Source organism: Oncorhynchus clarkii, chromosome 7 (assembly GCF_045791955.1).
Source record: "Oncorhynchus clarkii lewisi isolate Uvic-CL-2024 chromosome 7, UVic_Ocla_1.0, whole genome shotgun sequence".
Classification (NCBI taxonomy): Eukaryota; Metazoa; Chordata; class Actinopteri; order Salmoniformes; family Salmonidae; genus Oncorhynchus; species Oncorhynchus clarkii.
The window spans coordinates 57,278,223-57,303,102 of record NC_092153.1 but is presented as its reverse complement, the minus strand read 5'-3'; the positions used below and the strand labels follow the sequence as shown (position 1 = coordinate 57,303,102).

Sequence of the window (24,880 nt, the reverse complement as noted above, 5' to 3'; positions counted from 1 at the left end):
TTAAATAAAAGAATGTACGCCTACAACGCTGCACCTTGGTCTCCTTCTGATGACAAACTTTACAGTACCCCAAAAACCAACTACTAGAAATGAACCAAGCACACTCCTCAAACACAGGAACCCAAAGGAAGACAGAAGACAGAACCCCCTTGTTGACCAATTTTGCATTAAGGAGCAAAAAACAAAACATTTCATAGAAGGTATATAAAAACTGTAGAATGGTTATATATAAGGCAACAAAACTCAAATTATTCAACACAAACAAGTAACAGATGCTGTATGCATGTGAATACTGGACTGTTTGGTTTGCATATGATTTAATATTGTTCCATATTACAACACTCACCAAAAAGACAGTAACCTCAGTTCTGCTGGTATCAGTGGTGGTAGAATGACTTACATCTGGACAAGCAACTAAATCAGAGTGTTTGATGTGTTGAGTCTTGACAGAATACAATCAGAGGGAGGTTTGAGGTCAGGTATTGTTCTAGTAATGCCATGAATATTCTCAGTGCATTCCATTTATACTGTCATTTGCTTTAGGTGTTAACAACATACTGTATCTGACAGGTCAAATAGAATACAACTCCTGAAAAATACAAAGATAAATGGTTTCACCCTGCTTATTTGTAAGTAACAAACTGTGTAAATAATTAAATATATTAAAATGAGCATGTCAAATAAATTGACACAGTCATGAATACATACATCAACAAACATCATATTCATATTCAGTCACCTATCAACTTAGACAATTATATCTTCCTCTGATCCAACTCAACACAGACAAAAGGAACTCAAGTAGGAGCAATATGATGCAGTTTGTGACTCCTAACTAGGGAAGGCAGGCAGTAGCAGCTTGTGTTAGTGAGGAGAGGTGTGCACATCTTTGTGTATAAGTGTCTGAGTCAAACTGCAGGACATCACAGTTGCACATAATTTCCAATACTGACATCACACATCTCACCACTTGGCTAAAAGAGACTCAGCAGTGATGCATCTCTTTATCCAGTTATGGAACACACTCTTGAGTGTGAGAGCAGCTGCATTTGAACTTTTGGCAATATAAGCATCCAGCTATCTATTGTGACCATCTATTACACAGAAATCAGTGCAGTTGGGCCATGCAGTGCTAGCACCATTAGGCAGGTTAGAAGAGACCAATGATAAAGTCCACAAGCCCATAAGGAACTGTATATTCACCTGATCACAGTGGAAACATGGGAGGACAACTACAAGACCTATCTCAGACTGATTTCTCATATTACAAGGGAGCGAAGGCAGGAAAGAAGGCATTATCTTCTGGTTCTGGTTACTAGGAGCCCATGGCAATCTATCACTATATGTCAAACAAATACAGCACAACACAGGTTACTACTTAAGGGAACAGAATAGAGTGTGTGACCCAATGAGGCAGTGACAAGAAGTTTCAGACAGCTAATTACAAGCATGTGATGTCATGATTAGAGAAGTTTTGTTATATTTGTTGCATAAATCCACATACACCGCCTTCTTACCTGGCAAATCAAACACATGCCAGCACACACACACATTCTCATACAACACATATACACTCTCAAAGATACATACTTGCACACACACACACACAAAGTGCAACACTGTTGCTCACAAAAGAAAAAGGAACAAAAAGCTTATAACAATCGATACAAGGTATGAGTGAAGTGAATAAAAACCCTGTTTAAGTGGAGAAAATCCTCTGTTACTCCACAGGAAGGGAGAGAGGAGGACACGAAGAGAAAGACAAACCACGTCAACTGGATCAAAAAGAGCTTACAGATGGAAAGTCAAAGCGACACAGAAACATTCAAAAACACATTCAAGGAATGCATGTTTGAGTCACATTTTGTTTCAATACTGTATCTATACTAATATTCATCTCACCCATTGTCAGGAGCTCGACACAGGAACAGCAGACGTGGGTTTGGTTGTGTACATTTGTGTTTGTTCGTATGCATGTAGCCTATGAGTAATGAGCATATGGCATAAGTATGACATTTCAGGTAAGACCCAAAAGCAGACTGTGTTGAAGTAACAATGTTTATTACGGCAACAGGGGCAGGCAAACAAAAGGTCAAGGCAGGCTGGGGTCAATAATCCAGAGTGGTGGGGCAAAGGTACAGGATGGCAGGCAGGCTCATGGTCAGGTAAGCAGGCTCAGATTCGGGACCGGCAAGGGTCAAAACCAGGAGGGCGAGAAAAAGGGAGACTGGGAAAAGCAGGAGCTGAGAACAAAAACGCTGGTTGACTTGACAAACAAGACAAACTGGCACAGACAGACAGAAAACAACAAATCAGGGCATGACAATAAGAGAGTCAGTAATCACTCAAATCCTCATCATCCAACAAACCACCATCCACTCAATACCCTGTGAAAGTGACGGCCACTTCCGCATTGCTTCCTTATCGTTTCCGCGCTTGAAGACCATTGCTACCATTTACACATTGGATAACAATTAATAAAACTACAAAAGTTGAACAACTACAAGGCTGAGGAGGCATTCACTTCCTGGTTGCTTTCACAGCACATTGAAAAAAAATAAACAATGGCCGAAACCTTAACAAAAAGCAACGAACCCAACCCCCCCCCCCCCCCCCCCCCCCCCCCCCCCCCCGGTTCACCTAGTACCTCTCCCGCTTCTCACTTCTTGTTCTTCAGTTGGTTGGCCAGCCAGTTCAGTCCCTTGTAGAGGCTGTACCCACTGGTGGTGCATGTGGCCTGGATGTACCAATTACGGTTGCGCAGGGAGTGCAGGCCCATCTTGTCTGTGATCTCAGCCGCGTTCATGGCATTGGGAAGGTTCTGTCAGGGGTCAAAGGTAAAATGTTAGCAAAAGCAGACATGTTGACCCCACAGTCATGACAGTTATGGGGACAATGGGGTGATTGATGGGTTGAGTTAAATTTTCTAGTTTGCATTAAGGTAATCTTTCATTAAAATGTTCCAAAATCGAGTAGCTGATTAGTTTCTGTGTGCCAAGATTAGGGTAAAGGAGATAGGGTGCAAGCCAGGCAGCAGGCTGTTTGTCAGCCTGCCAGCTTAGTGTAGTCTGCCACTTGCACAGTCAGTGTAGTCAGCTCAGCTTTCCCTATTGAGACCGTGTCTGTGCCTCGACCTAGGTTGGGCAAAACTAAACATGGCGGTGTTCGCCTTAGCAATCTCACTGGAATAAAGACCTCCTCCATTCCTGCCATTATTGAAAGAGATTGTGATACCTCACATCTCAAAATAGGGCTACTTAATGTTAGATCCCTCACTTCCAAGGCAGTTATAGTCAATGAACTAATCACTGATCATAATCTTGATGTGATTGGCCTGACTGAAACATGGCTTAAGCCTGATGAATTTACTGTGGTAATCTTGGATCTACCCATCCCGGATCCGGGAGAATTGTCATCAACTGACACTAATTAGCATAACGCAACGGACATAAATATTACTAGAAAATATTCATATTCATGAAATCACAAGTGAAATATATTGAAACACAGCTTAGCCTTTTGTTAATCACCCTGTCATCTCAGATTTGGAAATTATGCTTTACAGCCAAAGCAAGACAAGCATTTGTGTAAGTTTATCGATAGCCTAGCATAGCATTATGCCTAGCAACCTGGTCACGAAAATCAGAAAAGCAATCAAATTAAATCGTTTACCTTTGATGAGCTTCGGATGTTTTCACTCACGAGACTCCCAGTTAGATAGCAAATGTTCCTTTTTTCCCAAAATATTATTTTTGTAGCCGAAATAACTCCGTTAGTTCTTCACGTTTGGCTGAATTGCGGAAATTGCGGTCACGACAACGCCAAAAAATATTCCAAATTAGCTCCATAATATCGACAGAAACATGGCAAGCGTTGGTTATAATCAATCCTCAAATATCTATTTGATAATATATCAACGGGGACAGGTGGCTTCTTAGTAGGAAAGAGAGGAAAGAGAGAAAACAATGGCCGCATTTGTCTTTTACGCACAAAACACTCTGAGAGCCTCCAGCTGACCACTGACACAATGACCACTGACACAATGTTGACGTTCAGGCTCATTTTTCAAAATAAAAGCCTGAAACTATGTATTGTGACACTAGACACATTAGGGAAGCCATAGAAAAAGGAATCTGGTTGATATCTCATTCACTGCTCAATAGGGATGCATAGGAACGCAGAGCTTTCTAAATAAGAGTCCCTTCCTGATTGGATTTTTCTCAAGCTTTCGCCTGCAATATCAGTTCTGTTATACTCACAGACAATATTTGTACAGTTTTGGAAACTTTAGTGTTTTCTATCCTAAGCAGTCAATAATATTCTAGCATCTTGTCCTGACAAAACAGCCCGTTTACTTTGGGAACGTTATTTTTCCAAAAATGAAAATAGTGCCCCCTAGATTCAACAGGTTATTAAATGAGGCCTCACCTCCTGGTTACACTAGTGACCATATCCCCTCCGCATCCCACAAAGGCGGAGGTGTTGCTAACATTTACTATAGCAAATTTCAATTTACAAAAAAAAAAATACATTTTCATCTTTTGAGCTTCTAGCCATGAAATCTATGCAGCCTACTCAATCACTTTTTATAGCTACTGTTTACAGGCCTCATGGTCCATATACAGTGTTCCTCACTGAGTTCCCTGAATTCTTATCGGACCTTGTGGTCATGGCAGATAATATACAAATTTTGGGTGACTTTAATATTCACATGGAAAAGTCCACAGACCCACTCCAAAAGGCTTTCGGAGCCATCATCGACTCAGTGGGTTTTGTCCAACATGACTCCGGACCTACTCACTGCCACAGTCATACTCTGGACCTAGTTTTGTCCCGTGGAATAAATGTTGTGGATCTTAATGTTTTTCCTCATAATCCTGGACTATCGGACCACCATTTTATTACGTTTGCAATCGCAACAAATCATCTGCTCAGACCCCAACCAAGTATCATCAAAAGTTGTGCTATAAATTCTAGGACAACCCAAAGATTCCTAGATGCCCTTCCAGACTCCCTCCGCCTACCCAAGGATGTCAGCGTTCAAAAATCAGTTAACCACCTAACTGAGGAACTCAATTTAACCTTGCGCAATACCGTAGATGCAGTCGCACCCCTAAAAAGTAAAAACATTTGTCATAAGAAACTAGCTAGCTCCCTGGTATACAGAAAATACCCGAGCTCTGAAGCAAGCTTCCAGAAAATTTAAACGGAGCTACACCAAACTGGAAATCTTACGACTAGCTTGGAAAGACAGTACCGTGCAGTATCGAAGAGCCCTCACTGCTGCTCGATCATCCTATTTTTCCAACTTAATTGAGGAAAATAAGAACAATCCCAAATACATTTTTGATACTGTCGCAAAGCTAACTAAAAAGCAGCATTCCCCAAGAGAGGATGGCTTTCACTTCAGCAGTGATAAATTCATGAACCTCTTTGGAGGAAAAAATTACAGATTCCTCTTTAAATCTGCGTATTCCTCCGAAGCTCAGCTGTCCTGAGACTGCACAACTCTGCCAGGACCTAGGATCAAGGGAGACACTCAAGTTTATCAGTACTATATCTCTTGACACATTGATGAAAATAATCATGGCCTCTAAACCTTCAAGCTGCATACTGGACCCTATTCCAACTAAACTACTGAAAGAGCTGCTTCCTGTGCTTGGCCCTCCTATGTTGAACATAATAAATGTCTCTCTATCCACCGGATGTGTACCAAACTCACTAAAAGTGGCAGTAATAAAGCCACTCTTGAAAAAGCAAAACCTTGACCCAGAAAATATAAAAAATTATCGGCCAATATCGAATCTCCCATTCATCTCAAAATGTTTTGAAAAAGCTGTTGCACAGCAACTCACTGGCTTCCTGAATAAAAACAATGTATACGAAAAGCTTCAGTCTGGTTTTAGACCCCATCATAGCACTGAGACTGCACTTGTGAAGGTGGTAAATTACCTTTTAATGGCGTCAGAACAAGGCTCTGCATCTGTCCTCGTGTCTCCCAGCCGTCCTGTCTCAGCCTCCAGTATTTATGCTGCAGTAGTTTATGTGTCGGGGGGCTAGGGTCAGTCTGTTATATCTGGAGTATTTCTCCTGTCTTACCCAGTGTCCTGTGTGAATTTAAGTATGCTCTCTCTAATTCTCTTTCTCTCTCTCAGAGGACTTGAGCCCTAGGACCATGCCTCAGGACTACCTGGCCTGATGACTCCTTGCTGTCCCCAGTCCACCTGGCCGTGCTGCTGCTCCAGTTTCAACTATACTGTCTGCAGCTATGGAACTCTGACCTGTTCACCGGACGTTCTACCTGTCCCAGACCTGCTGTTTTCAACTCTCTAGAGACAGCAGGACCCGGTAGAGATACTCTGAATGATCGGCTATGAAATACCAACTGACATTTACTCCGGAGGTGCTGACCTGTTGCACCCTCGACAACCACTGTGATTATAATTATTTGACCCTGCTGGTCATCTATGAACATTTGAACATCTTGGCCATGTTCTGTTTGGGGTTTTAGGCTAGGTTTCGGTACAGCACTTTGTGACATCAGCTGATGTAAGAAGGGTTTTATAAATACATTTGATTGATTGACTCGCTCCCTGTCATTACTGTCCACCACCAAGATCAGACCTGAGAGAGAGGATTGTGTAAGGGTTTTCCTGTGGTGAAGGAGAGGCGGACCAAAATGCAGCGTGGTGGTTATTCATGTTCTTTAATAAAGGAACTATACATGAAATAACTAACAAAACAATAAATGTGTGAAAACCTAAACAGTCCTATCTGGTGCAAACACAGAGACAGGAACAATCACCCACAAAACCCAACACAAAACAGGCTACCTAAATATGGTTCCCAATCAGAGACAATGACTAACACCTGCCTCTGATTGAGAACCATATCAGGCCAAACATAGAACTAGACAAACCAGACACACAACATAGAATGCCCACCCAGCTCACGTCCTGACCAACACTAAAACAAGGAAAACACATACGAACGATGGTCAGAACGTGACAGATTGAGAGCGAGAAAGACAAAGCAAGAGAAAGAGAGAGAGAGATGAAGGGTTCATAGGGGGAATGTCATTGCCAAAGTTGAACCTAAGGCTCATCACAATACTTCAGTGAATGGATGTTTGAATGTAGCTCACCCTGTGTGTTCTGGAAGTAGCGTCTCCAGAGTGGGCGGATCTTGTTCTGGCCGTCCACGTCTCATAAAATGAAGCGGATGTTCTTGTAATCCACTGTCTCCACATTAAACCCTGTGGGGAGGAGCACACTACAGTAGTAACACTACAGCCTTATTGTAAACTAACATTCGGCACAGTATGGGCCATTCCATATTCCATACACCTGACAGAGAACCCGATTCAAAGATGAGGTACAGTAAGTGGAGAACTTGGACTTTAGTGTAAACCGTTCATTGAAATAGATTTAGGTGTCCTCTTATCATGTATGCCTGTGTGCAAGAGAAAGGGGGAGTGTGTGAGAGTTTGTGAGTCTGTACTGTGTGTCTGTGAGTACATACCAATATTCCCTATAAGACTCTTTAGCAGATTCCCAAAAATATTCCTCATGATGGTGACAGCTTGGCTTTCCTCTCCTCCCATGGTTCTGAGAGTGCTCTGGATTGGGTTAGGATTTGATGGCAGCTCCCAGCAAATGGCTGACTGGCGTTCAGTAGGGAGGGCTGAGAGAAGCAAATACATTTATTAAATGTTAAACTTTTCACCAGGGTAACCAATGTAGATCAGGTTGATGTACTGTGTATGCAGAGGAGGAAAGACAAAATAAACTCAACTTTTTTGATGGATCAATAGAGACAAAGATAAAGCAGAATCAAACACAGTACATCAGAATCCAACACACATTTCCCAACCAGGCAGATTTGAAATCACAAACACACACTCCCACTTTGCAAGTTATTGAAGATCTTTAATTGGCTTTATCTCACAAAGACACAGAGACAGACAGCTAGAGACAGTCTCTCTCTCTCTTTTTATTTATTTCACCTCATTTTTATATTCTGTCATAAAGATCATATATTCCTATAAAAAAAAAATTGAATAACAAAGGACCATAGTAAGTGCCAAATAAGGTAACAAAAGAGTTGACTATTTCATCTTCAATCATCCATGAATCCCCTTGTGACAGGGGGAAGGAAACTTGGTGTGTGCAACAGGGAGAGGCAATTGAATGGAAGCTTAACATCTATGGGTAACAGTTGACGTGTTATGCACTCTACACGCTCAGTTTTTCACCACAAAACGGCCAAAGGAGTAGAACCAGCTCACCTGTTTTAACATTATGATTTGACTATTAGATGTTCAATGTTTCTTTTTGAAAAAACGATTTTAAAGGAATAGAAGGAATAAAACAAGAGTTAATTTTGCATTAACAGGTTTGACCTTTACATTTTTTTTTGTGTTTTTTTTTTTTACCGTAAAATGAATCACTAATCACATGAAATAAATAAATCTTCAGAAATGACTTTGTCAAATCAACAAAATAAATAGGCCTTAACAATGATAGTGAAAACATGGATAACTATTGTGATTAAGTGGGTTAAAATCTTCCTAAAAGTCACAGAGGATGCTGAATTTTGGCACTTTAGCAAGTCTTTATTAATATAAAATCTAATTTATTGAATGTGTTCTATGCAAAAGACAACTTCATGTAATATACCAGGCTTCTCAAATGTAATATTTGTAAACAATTTCTACTTAAAATATCAAAGGGACGCAAAAAGGCACTTACTCGTGGAGTGACCCAGCAGCTTTCCTTGAGGCTGCATGTTTATTTTGGACTGTCTTTGTCTTTAGATTAATACCCTCCCTACATATGATGTCATCAAGAATAGCATAATTGGTGAATTTATATTATAATTGCTGTGTATTTCATTTTTTTAATCCAGAGGGAGAAGTGAGCATTGGCTGTCATTGCCCTGCATGTTGTCTTGTCCATAAAATGTGGAATTAGAATAGGATCTCTATGGCCCTGTCCCTGGTGCCTCTGATCTGGCGAATTCACTAAACACAAATGCTTTGATTGTAAACTGTCTGAGTGTTGGAGTGTGCCCCTGGCTATCCGTAAATAAATTAAAAACAAGAAAAACTTGCCCTCTGGTTTGTTTAATAAGGAATTTTGATACTTAAGTATATTTTAGCAATTACATTTACTTTTGATACTTAAGTATATTTAAAACCAAATACTTTTAGACGTTTACTCAAGTAGTATTGTACTGGGTGACTTTCACTTTTACTTGAGTCATTTTCTATTAAAGTATCTTTACTTTTACTCAAGTATGACATTTAGGTACTTTTTCACACCATTAGCCTAGTAGACTATCTTCATATAGCAACATTATCCATCCTCCTGATTTTGCCTATATGATTCAAGTCTACAAGTGATAAAGCCTATAGCCAAGCCTATTCAGGATGGATACCATTTACACCTAGGTGGCTTCTTGGCTGTTAGCAAAAATAGCAAGGAGCATGTTAGCCTACTTTTCAAGAGATGAGAAATGCTGACCAATAAGCTCATCTCGCTTTTATTTTTCAAATGAATGTGTCAAAGTATGAAAATTATTTCCCAAAGGGAAATGTTTCATCACGAGAAGCAAGCAGACAGCGAGAGCATCGTGCCATCGTCATGGCAATACACCCCCATTCAATTGTACATAAATGCATGTGATGTTAGAGCCAGCTACAAGCCAGTACATCTATGAAACAAAATAATATACATACACAAATAGAATTATGTCTCACTATGGCCTGTTGTTTGATATTTGTCGGTATTTTTGGTAATATTGCGTGCTCGCATCTTCACTTACCTCCAACTTTGACACACGCTGCATTCAAGAATAAGCAATACAGTCGGAAAAAAATCTGACCATATTTGCCAGTGGGAAAAACAGCAATGGTAGCATAATGGGAGAAATTCGCAATAGTCAATCACCTAAACACTAGGTTGTAAAACTTTAAGCATGGGCATATCATGCCTTATAGGTGTGCTGGTAATGGCAAAATATATCAAATCCTTATTGAAGCATACAAACTGATAATGCAAAACAAATGATTTTGGCGTGATGAATTGTACATCAGACATAGGCACACACATAGCGGCAGGAAGTCTATATTGGTCTTTTGTCAAAAATGTAAACAATGTATTTGAGTGTTTACCAGCATTTGTCTGATAATTATCAGTACAATAAAGCTAATCTGATAACACTTGTGGAATATAAAAATACTTGCTTGATATATGTTTTCCAGTTTCCAGAGCAGTTTACAGTAGTGAGTGCATACATATTCATACTTTTTCTTACTGGTCCCGTGGGCATCAAACCCACAACCCTAGCATTCAAGCACCATGCACGACCAACTGAGACACATCATCACATCACAAAACATCTGATGTCTCAATGTACCCAATTAATGTATTGTGCATCGTTTTTCTTCATGGTGATGTTAAGTCTGCAGTTACTGGTAAATTTACATTAAATGGATAGTAAGGATGGTTAATTAATACTGCACAAAATGGTTGTTTTTCATGTTATTTGTTCAAGAGAAACATATATTATTATTGAGGTGGATGTTTGTGTCTTTTCTTATCACTTTGCACCTTTAGATGTAAATGTTTGAGGACAGGGTTGTGTTCTTTCAGGATTCCATTACAATGACAATCACAGAGAAACAAATATATATATTTTTTACATTTATTTAACTAGGCAAGTCAGTTAAGAACTAATTCTTAGTTACAATGACAGCCTACCAGGAAACAAGGGTTAACTGCCTTGTTCAGGGTAAGAACCACAGCTTTTTACCTTGTCAGCTCAGGTATTCTATACAGTAACCTTTCGGTTATCGGCCTGACACTCTAACCACTAGGCTACCTGCTGCCCCAACTATTGAATTCTGCAAGATGCTGTTCTCAATTATACAACTACCTTTTTTGTCAAAGTGGAGATGCTGGACAAAAATGTTTTGTCCGCACTACAGATGTCTATATCGGTAATAATACACTGCTCAAAAAAATAAAGGGAACACTTAAACAACACAATGTAACTCCAAGTCAATCACACTTCTGTGAAATCAAACTATCCACTTAGGAAGCAACACTGATTGACAATAAAATTCACATGCTGTTGTGCAAATGGAATAGACAACAGGTGGAAATTATAGGCATTTAGCAAGACACAATAAAGGAATGGTTCTGCAGGTGGTGACCACAGACCACTTCTCAGTTCCTATGCTTTCTGGCTGATGTTTTGGTCACGTTTGAATGCTGGCGGTGCTTAAACTCTAGTGGTAGCATGAGACAGAGTCTACAACCCACACAAGTGGCTCAGGTAGTGCAGCTCATCCAACACAGACACAGCAGCCATGGCAAGTTCTTGAAACGCGTTGATATCAGCTGCATCCCTGAACTTCCAAATCTCACTCCAGAAGCCCAGTGTGTTTTTTTTTGTCTCATTCCATTTACTAAGATGAATCTTGTCTATCTCTGCAGGGGAGTAGCCACGGAGTTTGGCAATTTTTATATTTCTCCAGGGCTCTTATTGTGCTTTAGAGTTTCCTCCACATTGAAAACTGACATGTACTACAATGCTTCTTATTGGCCCTTTGAGGACATCAACATTTGCTAGTGGATTCAGCATCCTGCTGCTCACAGACTTGATCAGGCTAACCAAGCTGTCAAGTAGCTTAAGAGGATCTACTTGCTCTCCCTCAAAAGCCTTGATTGCCAACTGTACCTCACCCAGCACTACTGTACCTCACCCAGCGATGGAGAGCCAACATGTGGCACACACCTTGGTTATCTGTAAAGGTTTCCCCCCACAGTTGAGGGTCTCATATATGGCCTTGTAGGCCTCCCTGTACTTTGGAGACACTGAAAACCAGTTATAAGTCACTCGTACCAAGTACTCCACACTACGGGGGATGGTGTCATTGGAAGCATGACTTACAGCAAGCTGCAGAGAGTGGAACACACAGTGAATAAGAATCAGATATTTGAGGCCATAATCCTCCTTCAGCACTTTATGGACCCCATTGTTAATCCCTGTCATAACAGAGGCATTGTCAGTCCCTATCCCCAGGAGTTTCTCTTTCTTAAGACAACACTTCTCGAGGAAAGCCACAACAGCACGGGCTATAGATTTGGCATCTCCTCCCTCCAACTCAACAAGCCACAGAACTGTTGATACAATTGTCTGCTTGGTGTCACTAAAGTACCTTATCACAACCCACAGGTACTTAGAAACACGTACATCCGTAGACTCATCGAGGAGGCTGAAACGCTGATCACCCACATCTAAGACCAACTTTTTCAGAAAGTAGGGTGCTAGAACACCATTAATAATTTCTGTGCACTTTGTCCTGTGCATTTTGAAGTGGGTAGCAGCAGTGGAGTCTGAGAAAGCAGCTCTACATGCTTCTCCAATGTGATCACATGCCAGCATGGAACAGTGTTCAGCGATAGCTAATGCCATGGTGGCCTCAGCCTTTTTTGCAGAGTAAATTCTTTAAACCATAAATGGCAGCTTGTTTTGGGTGGAACTGTTAGAAGGCTTTGCCTTTTGAGTATGTTTTTGAGTTGTCATGTTTTTTTTTACATCACCAAGTTTGGCGTAGAAATCGGCCTTACAATACAGTATGCCCGTGTATCATCTCCAATAAACGGCTTCAACCAGCCTTTGAATTCAGGGTTTGATTCCCACTCCTTTCTGTATTTTTGAGTGTACAGTTTAGACTGAGACATGATGAGCTAGCCAGCTAGATGTTTAGCTTATGTCACAGAGAGGCACACACACAGTGGCAAGGTGAGTAAGTGACAGGCTGTGTGAGTCAAATGCACTGATTTATTTTTGTGCAGTGATTTATTTTAGACAAAGAACATTTTACATTTACATCCCGTCCTGAATGTATCAGCCAGCATCGGCTTCCCGCTTGCGCGATTAATTTGCAGTCTGGATGCGGTGGGTTGAACATCTCCTGCTCTGACTGCAGCTGGGAGGGACTGCTGCACGAGGACTGGGCTGCCTGTGAGTGCTTTGTGACGGGGATTGGGCCCACGGCAGCACCCGCTGCTCGTTGAGAAGAGTAATAATGATACGTGCTTTCACGTCAGTCTCCAAAAGTCTCCAATAACACCAGAAAAAGTCACTAGATCTGTCGCTAGTCGATAAAAAAAAAATTGTTGCTAGAGGGGTATGAATGCTCGCTAAATATAGCAAAACGAAATCGCTTTGGCAACACAAGTTGGCAACACTGGACTCGCCTCTGCCCTTTCTTCTGTGGGGTTTATTGGTGGTTTCCATCCAACTTTATGGTGCATTACTGCCACCTACTGTACTGGAGCGCCCCCGCCTCCAGACTGTGTACGTACGGGAGTCCTATTTTAGAAATGGACCAACAGAAGTATATATAGTGGGGTTCCTGCCAATGCCCAAATGCAGGAACGCTGCAATTGCGGGCCACAATCGCACCCTTCTCTTTTAAAGAGCTACATTTTAGCCAATGATTCATAAATATACTAGATGACTAATATGGGGTGCTGTGTTGAAACCAACGTGCCTCCATCTTGTAAAAAATATTTTGGAAGCTATAGAAATGCATTTATTAGTGTCTATATTTGTTTTTGCCACATGTGTTATATTACAGACACATTAATGAATATTTTAAAATTCTATTATTGTGAGATAAACAAATTAAAAAAAATTCTTAAGCTATAATTTTTTTGAGATTTCTAACGTTACTAAATACAACAACAAAAATGCTTTTATACATGTACTTTTGTCCTTGAAACATTTAATTGAAATACTGTAGAATTCCATTAACTCATATGGAGGGCTGCTTATATTTTCTTAAAATATGTGCCACTCCATTTAGTATGAATTGTTACTTTATGTTACGTTACATTGGTCTATGTAAATCTAGGACACTGAAATTAGTATGATATGTTATGTTTGGTCTGACATTAGATTACTTAAGACAAAAATGAAAGAAGCGTGGTTGGATGTATAATGCGAAAATATAGCATCCCAAAGGTTGCGTGTTCGAATCTCATCACAGACAACTATAGCATTTTAGCTAATTAGCAACGTTGCAATTACTTACTACTTTTTAGCTACATTGCAACTACTTAACATGGTAGCTAACCCTTTAACCTAACCCCTAGCCATAACCTTAATGCCTAACCTAACGTAGCGTATCATGCTAAAGCAGTCAAACTTATATCATACTAAAGCAGTCGAACGTAGCATATAATACTAAAGCAGTCAAACAAAATATGTCATACTAAATTATCAAGATGTAGGATACTATACATCTTGCAATTCATATGATAGTGTCCGACCGCTACAACATCGGTTGGTCAATGTAATGTAACATATCACACTAAATGGAGGTGCTGGATTTTAGTAGAATATAAGACGTTTTGCTCTGAGACCAGGTTGCACTGGGGAGTGCCAATATGGCGGACCGATGGCTTCAAAGCCTCAATGGTCATAACATCAACAATCTAGGGTTTATATATAAATAATTGAGTCCAGCTGGCACACAGGTCAGTATAGACGGTGGTGTCTGTCATGTGAGGTATGGAAAGTAAACAAACAAGTAAACAGCACAACGGGCAGCAACCATGGGAACCCCCATGATCTGAGGTTTCAGATCGCGATGAAAGTAGCCTGGTCCTAGGCCAGTTGAAAGGACATATCCTAACTGCTGGGGCTTTTATCAGACTCACAACTGCCCTCAACCGACACGAAGAATGTAACTGCACCGTTACCCATCAGCAAGGGACTTCTGGGTTGCTGGCGGAATGTTTAAGGCGGGCACTTCGGTGACCCAGGTGTTTTAGGACAACGTCCGCGGTTCGGCTGCCCTGTTATCGCCATAGCCTGCCCTGTTATCGCCATAGCCTAATATAACAACACATCAACCTTAACCGGCGTCACCTTCGATAGTCAATCGTCGGCGCTTGCATGCTCTACAGTTTCACTGAAGTTAGTTGGATAGTTTTCCAAAAGGTCGGATTTACAATGAAAGCCAAGACTGGGGTCATCCTAGTCATGCTTGCTGCTTTCGTTTATGTTGCAGCACAGGATGCTGAAGCCGAGCAAAATGTTGTGGAAGAGTTATTGGTGGAAACCTTGGTGAGTTCTGTCTATTTTCTCCAAAGCAGCGATAGGAAAGTGGCGACTCTTGCACGTGCCGAATACAATGCATTGCAACATTCAGACCAAATTGAAACCATGTAGGCATATCAGCTTGTTATTGTTAACATTGATAATGTATCGCTTATTTATGTAATAAAACTATTTTATTTATTTGGAATGAAAATTACTTGATTTTTTTTATTCTCCCCCTTCATAAGGTGAAACCCGAAACTTGCTCTATAATGTCAGAAATGGGAGACACGCTACAAATCCACTATACGGTAAGAAAAGAGTGTAAATGAATAGCCTAACTAACATTTTCAATTTCAAAGGTAGGCTAGGCACCGCCCTGTTTGACATAAGCCTACATGCTTATTGAGACAAATGTCGATTTTTATTAAATCTGGTCAAAAGTGTTCTCTGCAGTTGAAGTGGTGCTGATTCATTGCACCTCGATACATTTGACTGGATACGATGTTGCCTATGTGGCACGGTGTGAAGCAGCAAGTTCATTTTTCACTAAAGACGGGGGAATTCGAGTGCCAATCAAATATTGTCAAATAAAAGCAACTTTCAGTTTTGCATTACACTTAGTTTGTAATCATATCTGGGATGGCAAGTAAATTGCGTGTTTTAACCCATGTGCAATGGACACGTTTTCCGCGTGCCAAACATTCTACTCGGTAGGTAGTGTGATGGGGGAGCTGCAACACGTCAGCACTCCTGCTCATTACCAGATTTCTATAACATGTGGTTTTGATAAGTAAAATACCTAACCAGGCGTTGTAAGATCTGTCATGTCTGAGCAGGAGAACATGACCAAACCAGAAAGGATGATGCATAACTGGGCCTAAAATCTGTCTTCAGCAGTAGGTGGCGTTCTCTAATCTTAACCACACTGCCAACCTTACATTAAAACCAAAAAGCACATTTTGTTTTCATTTTTACGATAAAGCCATTTTTGACTGTGGCTATTAACTAGTGAAACCCCTTCTGCTGGTTGTTCACCGGTGTGTCTGCCATCATTGGCTAGAATGGTCTCATGTGACTTCATTGACAGGCGAGGTCATTGATTCATCAGTGTGCCCAGTGCAGCCACTCCTGTAAAGAACGTTAAACAGTATGTCAAGTGTTTCACAATTTACTGTGACTTGAACAGGATATGCATCTTAACCTTCTATTTAGATTAGAATCACAGCTTAGGTGCAAAATCTCTTAACATGCACCTACCATATTGTTCCAATGCTCTGAACAGGGTAAACTGCTGGCAGATGGCAAGGTGATTGACTCATCACTGTCCCGGGACCCCCTTGTTGTTGTGCTGGGAAAGAGGACTGTTATCCCTGGTAAAATCACAACCATTCAAAAAGACAGTTTGACAATATATTGATCACACAAAACAGGAACACTAGCTTAAGTTAACAGTATTCTAAACTGGGTGGTTCTAGCCCTGAGTGCTGATTGCATGACAGCTGTGGTATATCAGACCTTATACCACAGGTATGACAACATTTCTTTTTACTGTTCTAATTAGGTTGGTAACCAGTTCATAATAACAATGCACCTGGGGGGTTTGTGGTATGTGGGCTGTATCCAGCCCTTAGTGGTATATTGGCCATATACCACACCCCTTCGTGCCTTATTGTTTAAATATACCTTCAAATATAGCTCACACTTGCAGTGCAGTGTTTGTTATTCCATCATTCACTGGGATACTGTATCTCCAACAGGTCTGGAACAGAGCTTGGTAGGAGTTTGTGAAGGGTAAGTAAACAGTCAAGGTCTGCCAATACAACATTTTGAAGTGGACTACATTCATTTAGAACCACTTCCACTAGGAATTCAATATGACTTGGCTAAGCAAGGACAATGTTTCAAATATTGATATTACCACTATGTGAAGCAAATCAAAGATCCTGTCTCAAATTACTTTGGTAAAATGTCACAAATAGTGGATAACATAAATCTATGATAATAACCTTGTTCTGTCTTATGGTCCTCTAGACAAAAAATCAAGACCACTATTCCACCACACCTTGCCTATGGAAAGCGAGGATACCCTCCCACCATCCCATGTACTTAAACACATCTGCATACACACACAATAATAAATACAGCAATAAATGTCTCACCTTGATAACTGTCTAGCTAGTCCAGCACCTTTCCAAAGGTCTGGCTGAGCACAGCAACACACACAACTCAGTAGTTGATCCTCTCTCACTCTTCTTCCCTCTGTCCTGTTAGCTGATGCTGCCCTAGAGTTTGAAGTGGAGGTGATGTCACTGATCCAGGTAACCCCATGGCAGAAGATGGTGAACGATGTCTTCCCTCTAGTGTGTCTGGGCCTGGTTCCCACTCTGCTTGGCATGGTGGGCCTCTACCTCTATAACAAGGCCAATGCCCAGCGGCCAGGCAAGAAGGCCAAGAAGAGAAAGAATAAATAAAGGAAACTCGCAGAACTATTTAAATAATAAAACGTAAAAACAACAAGGGAACGTTGTTATTATCGGATGGAATAGTCCTCTTTTATTTGATGGATATTGTAAGACACCTGGTAGAAAGAAGTAACACACAAATAGAGTAAGGAATTGAGTTCTGTCAGAAGGAGTGCATGGTGTGTGATGTGAGCCTGTTATTGAGTCTACAGCGTGCGCTGCACAACATGTGCTGCCTCAATGACAGTGTGGCGCTTGCGTTGGGCATCAGCAGTGGGTTGAACGGCGAGGGTGGGCCGTGACACCATCAGCAGGGGGTTGCGATGACGGAGGATCTCGTCACTAACGGAGATGCCATCCAGGTACTGGCGCAGTAAGATCCGCAGTTGCTGGTTCTCCTGGGTCAGAGCTCCTCTCTCCCGTTCCAAACACAGCCGCTCCAGCAGAACCTTGTTATAACGCTGCCAGAACCGCTCCAGAACCAGGTAGTCCAGCATGGCCTGAGCACACCGGGTTACAAATGAGAAGTTGGGTGGGAGTCACAGATCAGATCAGTGTGTGTATAATACAGTACTATCTATACCTGTGCCAGCTCCTCAGATGGAGGCTCCATAGCATTAGCTCTCTCCTGGCTCTCTTCCTCAGCAGTGAGAGATGAGGTGTAGAAGGGCAGGACTTTCTCATGTTCTGTCTCCAGTTTACGACACATCTCAGCCAGACGCAGCAACCTCTCCCCCTGATCCACAACATCACAGGACAGGGTGAGAGAATTCATAGGAAGTGAATGTGAGTCAGTACACATGCATAAGTGTGCTGTGTATGTTTGGTTGCTAAATGTACATACTGTATGTGTCTACATGCATTAACGTTAGCACCTTAGTGATGATGCCCTGTAGGTTCTTGGCAGCGGCGTTGCTATGCACGGTGAGGTTGGTGAGCTGGTTCCTCTCGGCTGCGCGGGCACGGCTCAGCTGGGCCTTGAGCTGGCGAGCCTGCAGGGTCACCTCCTCCCTGGCCGCCCTCAGGCCCCGTGCTGCCCCCTCACTCTCCTTCTGGCTGGAGTTCAGCCTAGAGCGCAGAGCAGATATGGAGTCCTGGAGGGGAGAGACACCAATACAGTGGGAAACGAGCACTCATGCTGACATACAGAGGGCATGCATGAATACTGTATTCAAATAAAGTTAATAATACAATCACATATAACAGATGAGCAATATAAGCATTCTATTTTCATATGGTAGACTGTTGCTCAGAGTAGTCCTTTTGACCCTGTATTCTACATAGGAGGAATTCAGACCCGAGTTACGTGCCTGTAAAGGGAACTTAATTCCCTTTTTATGCATTTTTCTCTGCGTATTCTGACCTTGATCTTAAGTATGGGGAAACACATGTGACAGCCAGATATTAGTTTGGGGAGGTGATCACAGAAATGGTGGTGTGTCTACAGATTTATCTATTCTGACCTTGACTTAATTCCCTCATAATTTCACCCCCTTTACTCGCGAGGAAACCATGAATAAGGTCAAGCAACCCGTCGGTTCCAAGTTTTTAAAAAACGACTTTATTTTTACCCGATAGTAATAACGCCATTCTCCACGCACTGTAATTTATAAATTAATAAAGAGCTAGGTAAATGAGTAATCCGTTTGGATAAGGGGATTGTAAATATAAATAACAATTGGTTTTGGTTTATTTTAATTTATGATCGCTGGAGACAAATTTGAAATCAGTAATATGGCTGCAAACTGAAAAGCTTATCAACATGACAGGTATTCATGCTCCTTTCCCACAGTACGAAATGTTGTGCCGCTATGCATAATTTAAATCGTATGGCCTTAACTTTTAAGGATAAATCTTGGAAATGCATAGCCGAGCAGAATGACAGTCATGCCAAACTGTACCTTTGTGCGCTCTAGAATGTTTTAATCATATTCCCCAACTTTTCCTGTTTCCTCCAATTTTCTATTGGTAGCAACCATAAGTAATAACCATACATATTTAACTGACAATTTAGGGTTAATTCCCTTCATTCCATTGTTTGATTTTGCCGACCTTTATTTGTTTCCTCTAAACGCTGTCCTGTCCATGTGGTTGTTGCGGAGGGTCGCTAGTAGTAGTAAATCATTTTTATTTACAAGTTGTCCAATATTTTGGGACATGTAGCCTATTTGAATTATTATGGAAGGCAGACCAAATGTGGCAGTTTAAACCTGGAGCTTGGCGCACGGTTCACGACAACTGGACTGTTGTCATCACAGGTCCATCATCAGTGAGGATTAAGGTAGATTTATATGACTACACTTTTCTCCCCTTCCAATATTTCATGGTTTGAACAACTGAATATGGCAACTTTCAGGATGAACCAAACCTATGTATTTTTGATTAATCAATATGCGTTGTGCATAAAGGCACTCCGAACCATTTTTTTAAATGTATTAATTATGTAGATTCATAAATACTTTCCTAATCCTAAATAATCAACAGATTTTTAAATCTACTAAACGGAGACTAATATGATTAACATATTTTGATGGCTTTCTTCATTGATCTCTAATACTCAGAACCCGTTCTCTAGATATATATTCTAGTGAGTCTTGAGAAAATTATAATTAAAAGGTACACTGTATTTAACGGGATGGCTTTTGATAAATGTACTGAAAACCCTATTAAATGAAAACTCCATGAGAAAATATGTTGGCCAACAAGTGGGAGGGTTTTCAGCAGTTTAATTAAATGTATTCAGTGCGGATATTGGAGGCACACCCAGAGTTTGTTGCACACCTGCATACGGTAAGTCTGAATACCAAATACTGCTCAGTGTTTCAATCAAAACATGTTAAAAGGGCATAGATTTCCTAAGTCTGAATCGGCCCCCATTGGAAAAGTAGTCTCTGTAGCCCAACACTGACCTGCATCTTCTGCAGCCTCCTCATCTGCGTGTCGATCTCCTGGGCACTGCGCTGGTCGCGGGTCCTCAACGACTCAAAGGCGATGTGACGGTCCTCTGTAGCCTCATTGTAGCTGCGTAGGGCCTGTTGGAACTGACGCCACAGGCCCTCCACCGTCCCCTCTAGCTGGATCCTCAACGCATGTTTCTCCTCTATGTTCTAATGGGAGAGGGAAAGGAGATCCCAGACAGGGAATGTAAGCCAGCTCACACAACATCCCCTAACAGCTGGTTCAAGGCTTGTTTTGTTCTGTTGTTCATAACGATTAAGGTTAAAGGGATACTTCGGGATTTTGGCAATGAGGCCCTTTATCTACTTCCCCAAATGATGAACTCAGATGAACTCGTGGATACCATTTTTATGTCTGTGTCCAGTATGAAGGAAGTTAGAAGTAGTTTTGTAAGACAATGCTAACTAGCGTTAGCCCAGTGGCTGTAAGTCTATGGGTATCTGCTAGCACGCTAAAGAGGAGAAATTATCCTAGACCAATTGTGAGGATCTGCAAATGGAGAGAGGGGAAATGAAAGAGGCCCACCAGAGGGAAAAACAACTGATGCTGGTTGTCTGAGCCAGACCCCTACCCTGTTCTTGATGTCGTCTCTGGTGCTCTGGTAGTCCTGGCGAGCTTCCCCGTCTACCTCCATGTAGAACTGCTCCATGGCAAAGGTCACATCCTCCAGGTAAGCACACTCCTGCTGGTGCTGGGACAGGATCTGCTCCCTGGGAAACACACACACACACACATTTAAGTAATTTAGCAGACACTCTTATCCAGAGCGATTTATAGTTAGTGCATTCATCTTAAGACAGCTAGGTGAGACAACCACATATCTTAGTCATAGTAAGTACAATTTTCCACAATAAAAAAGCTATCAACAAAGTCAGTACTAGTAGGAAAAAGTCAAGTGTGAGTGTTAGTTCACCAAAGGCAAAGTTTTTTTTTTTTTTTTTTTTTTTTGGGGGGGGGGGTGGAATTATTTAAGATACACACTCTCACACACACACTATCACCCACACACACACAACAGGAGGCTGCTGAGGGGAGGACTGCTCATAACAATGTCTGGAATGGTGTGTAATGGCTGGAATGGACTGAATGGTATCAAACACATGGAAATGATGTGTTCCACACCATTCCATTTACTCCGTTACATCCATTACTATGAGCCCGTCCTCCCCAATTAAGGTGCCACCGGTCGCCTGTGACACACACGCAGCTGTCAATTCACATATAACACATAACTAGTAAATATCAAACTTGCATCAAGGTTACAAAAATCTAAATAGTTTTGTGCAGCATAATTCAGTTATTAATTGTTGTGCAGAACTGTGTATAGTGTCTCTGGCTGTCTAATAGAGAACTGGACGGATAGGTCTATCTGTCATGGTGTGTGTGAGAAGGTTTTACACACACCTCTCAGAATTGAATTCGTAGCTCAGTCCCTCCAGGCCGCTGTTCCACTGCTGCTCCAGGGATGCCAGCCTACCCTTCTGCAGGGCCAGCAGGCAGTCCACACACTCCAGGTGAGAGCGCAGGGCCTGGGCTGACTGCTGCTCTGCCTCACTCAGGTCACACACCAAACACTACAGCAGAGAGAGAGATATAGACTGTCACACCACAGGCGGCCGGTGATAGCTAAATTTGGGAGGACGTAATGGCTGGAACAGAATTAATGGAATGGTTTCGAAGACATCAAGCACATGGTTTCCATGTGTTTGAAACCACTCCATTCCAGCCATTATTATGAGCCGTCCTCCCCTCAGCAGCCTTCTGAGTCTCTCACACACACCAAGAAGAAGTCTCTCACAGATGCATGTGGAAATAAATAAATACCTAACCTTGATGACACTGTCCTTCCGGTCCAGCACCCTCTCAAAGGTCTGGCTGAGCACAGCAATGTCACTGCGCAGTTCAGCTGCCCGTGTCTGGCGGAGAACTGCTCGCCACTGCTGCGTCAACTTGTGCAGGTTCACTGCACTGTTGCGCTCCTCCTTCTGCAGCTTATCCTGGTTGCATTACGGGTAGAGATGATGGGGACAGTACTTAGAGGTCATGCAAGGACATTTTGAGAATAGAATAGGCTTAACAAGTTGCATCAGGCTGTGTGACTTTTCATTGGGTTACATTCTTGAACGTACCTTGAGAAATTGAGTTAGCATGTCTTCCTTCCTTTTGGCCATCTCGTCCTCTGCCTGGGCCCTCTGCTGCATGTACAAGAGTCTCTCTTCCTCCGTCATCCCTGCTTGCTTCCCTGCTCCCCCCTTTTTTGCACCCTTCTTTGGCATGGTTCCTCTCTCAAACTCCTCCTGGGGTGCTGTTTTGGTGTCACTTGGCCCACTTTGCTCTCTTCGTTCAGAATGGGAAGCCAAGACTTAAGAGGTAAGACAGACATACTTTTAAAAAATGAGGAACCCACACAAAACAGCCTAAACATTTAATTAATATCAAGTTGGTTGTCATTGTCCAATAACCAAGCAAACGCATAGTAAAGAAAACTCATGACCAATGCCTAGCTACTGTCATATGGTCTTGTCCAGAGCCTGCCATGTCCATGCAGTTTACAAACACCCCGTAATTGCATTTGCGACAACTAACATGATGCGATGTCTTACCTGTGTGAATTCTAGAGATATGATAGCGGGATCTCCACAAAATGAGTTTGTGTTTGGTCTCCTAGCAACATTCTAGGAGTTAAACCCACCCAGGGGGCGCGCCAGACTGCACATACCGCGCCGCCAATGTGCCAAAAATAAAGTGCTAGGAAAAATGCTATGCATCGACAAAGCAATCATTATCAATGAATGAACAATATCCTAAAATGAATTAATTTAGTAACTTGTGATAATGTGCAAAGTAGGTTTATCAATACCCAGTTGCAGAAACGATACATTATGCAAATAAAGCAAGCGTAATTTGCGTAACATAATGGCAAATGTGCCCTTTCTTGGGAGACATTTCTCGCTGTCCAGGACAGACAGGAAAACGTAGACGCATGCTTTTACTCTCTAGCAAATTGAAATAATTGACAATTAGCATTGAAAGGAAAGTATTGGAATGCCGAAGCGAAGCGCCAGTCAATTTGTAAGATCAACAGAGAAACTTCGATTGTACAAACAAATGTTTGTAAATTGCGGATTAATGGAAATGCATAATGGGAAATGACGTCTATTATTAGCAAAGATGCCACATACATATCCTTCCGCAGAAAAATAGTATTGTTATTTTGTAGAACTAAAATAAGTAAACATTTGATTTATTTGATAATAGCATAATTATGCAAACTATATATTAAAAACAAATACATATGAGTGCTTTCTGTGTCATTCACAACATCCAGGGTTGCTAGAGAGATATAATTCGGTCGGCACCCATCCCTCAGGTCCTGTTCAAAATGGTGAGTGCTTAGCTGAATTGCCCATGATTTTGAAAACGAATTAGTTTTCTAAAAACTCTCATTGTTGTGAAATGTAAGCTCGGCACCCATGCTTCCGGTCCAGTTCGTTTATATTCTGATGCAGAAAAAATGGAACGTAGTCGCCTTATTCAAGAACGTCACTGCGAGTTCGTTGCAATAGTGTTTATATTTCCGGCAACATTCGCGTGACGCTAGCGCATGCAAAAGTGGTACTTTCCTTTGAGAGCTTGAACGTTTTACACTGACAGAACCGCACAAAATCTTAAAATCAATCACCCTGACAATCATTATATGTTCAGTACGATGCTGTCACAATTTAATGAAGGAGGCAATTTTTACAACCGCTACGTCGATCTGTGGAGTCCCATATGACCTGCATCCACCTCCTAAAGACACAGTCTTTGCGGCTCTGGCTCAAAGCGTTTAATCTAAAGAAATCACCAAAACGTCCCTTTGTATGCTCCTACCAATTCTTTGACAATAAGTTTACAGTGGAGCATCCACACCCAGAAAAATGGCTTGGCTACGATACTCCACTCGTGAAGACGCGTCGGGTGTTGGTCAGGCAGTCATCAGTGACAGGTAACGTTAAGCCAAACGCTTGAGCAGTTTGCATGCTCTCATTTTGTGTCTCCCTCTTGCTCTTGTAGCTAAGCAGTCTCATAATAGCACCATTTATTTCCTCTACAACTCAATAAAAAATATGTATATATACTTAATTACTATGATTATTACATATTTTTAGGAGCATCCATGCAGTATGGTGTTTTGTTCTAAATTGTCCATTGACAAGCCATACTGATTTCTTAACAGATGACACAACAGGTTCAAGTTTTCACCAAATTGAAAATGGGGATTGGCCAACACGAATAGAAAGAATGGATTTACCTTCAGAGAAGGATGCCCAAACCCAATGGGAAGACCCATCTCT

At 41.6% G+C, this 24,880-nt stretch overlaps 2 protein-coding genes across 2 annotated transcripts; one reads left to right on the top strand and one right to left on the bottom strand.

Annotated features, from left to right (window-relative positions):
* Positions 1–14,798: 14,798 nt before the first annotated feature.
* LOC139413533 (peptidyl-prolyl cis-trans isomerase FKBP11-like) lies at positions 14,799–17,675 on the top strand. Its single transcript, XM_071161032.1, has 6 exons — positions 14,799–15,147; positions 15,369–15,431; positions 16,406–16,496; positions 16,881–16,914; positions 17,155–17,225; positions 17,395–17,675. Exons 1-6 carry the CDS (start codon positions 14,977–14,979, stop codon positions 17,592–17,594), a joined length of 630 nt encoding a protein of 209 aa, XP_071017133.1. The 5' UTR covers positions 14,799–14,976; the 3' UTR covers positions 17,595–17,675.
* LOC139413532 (coiled-coil domain containing 65) lies at positions 17,651–23,363 on the bottom strand. Its single transcript, XM_071161031.1, has 9 exons — positions 23,147–23,363; positions 22,673–22,905; positions 22,373–22,540; positions 21,948–22,117; positions 21,115–21,253; positions 20,495–20,692; positions 18,461–18,679; positions 18,169–18,321; positions 17,651–18,085 (listed from the first exon to the last, which is right to left on the bottom strand). Exons 2-9 carry the CDS (start codon positions 22,817–22,819, stop codon positions 17,792–17,794), a joined length of 1,488 nt encoding a protein of 495 aa, XP_071017132.1. The 5' UTR covers positions 22,820–22,905; positions 23,147–23,363; the 3' UTR covers positions 17,651–17,791.
* Between the last annotated feature and the right edge of the window lie 1,517 nt (positions 23,364–24,880).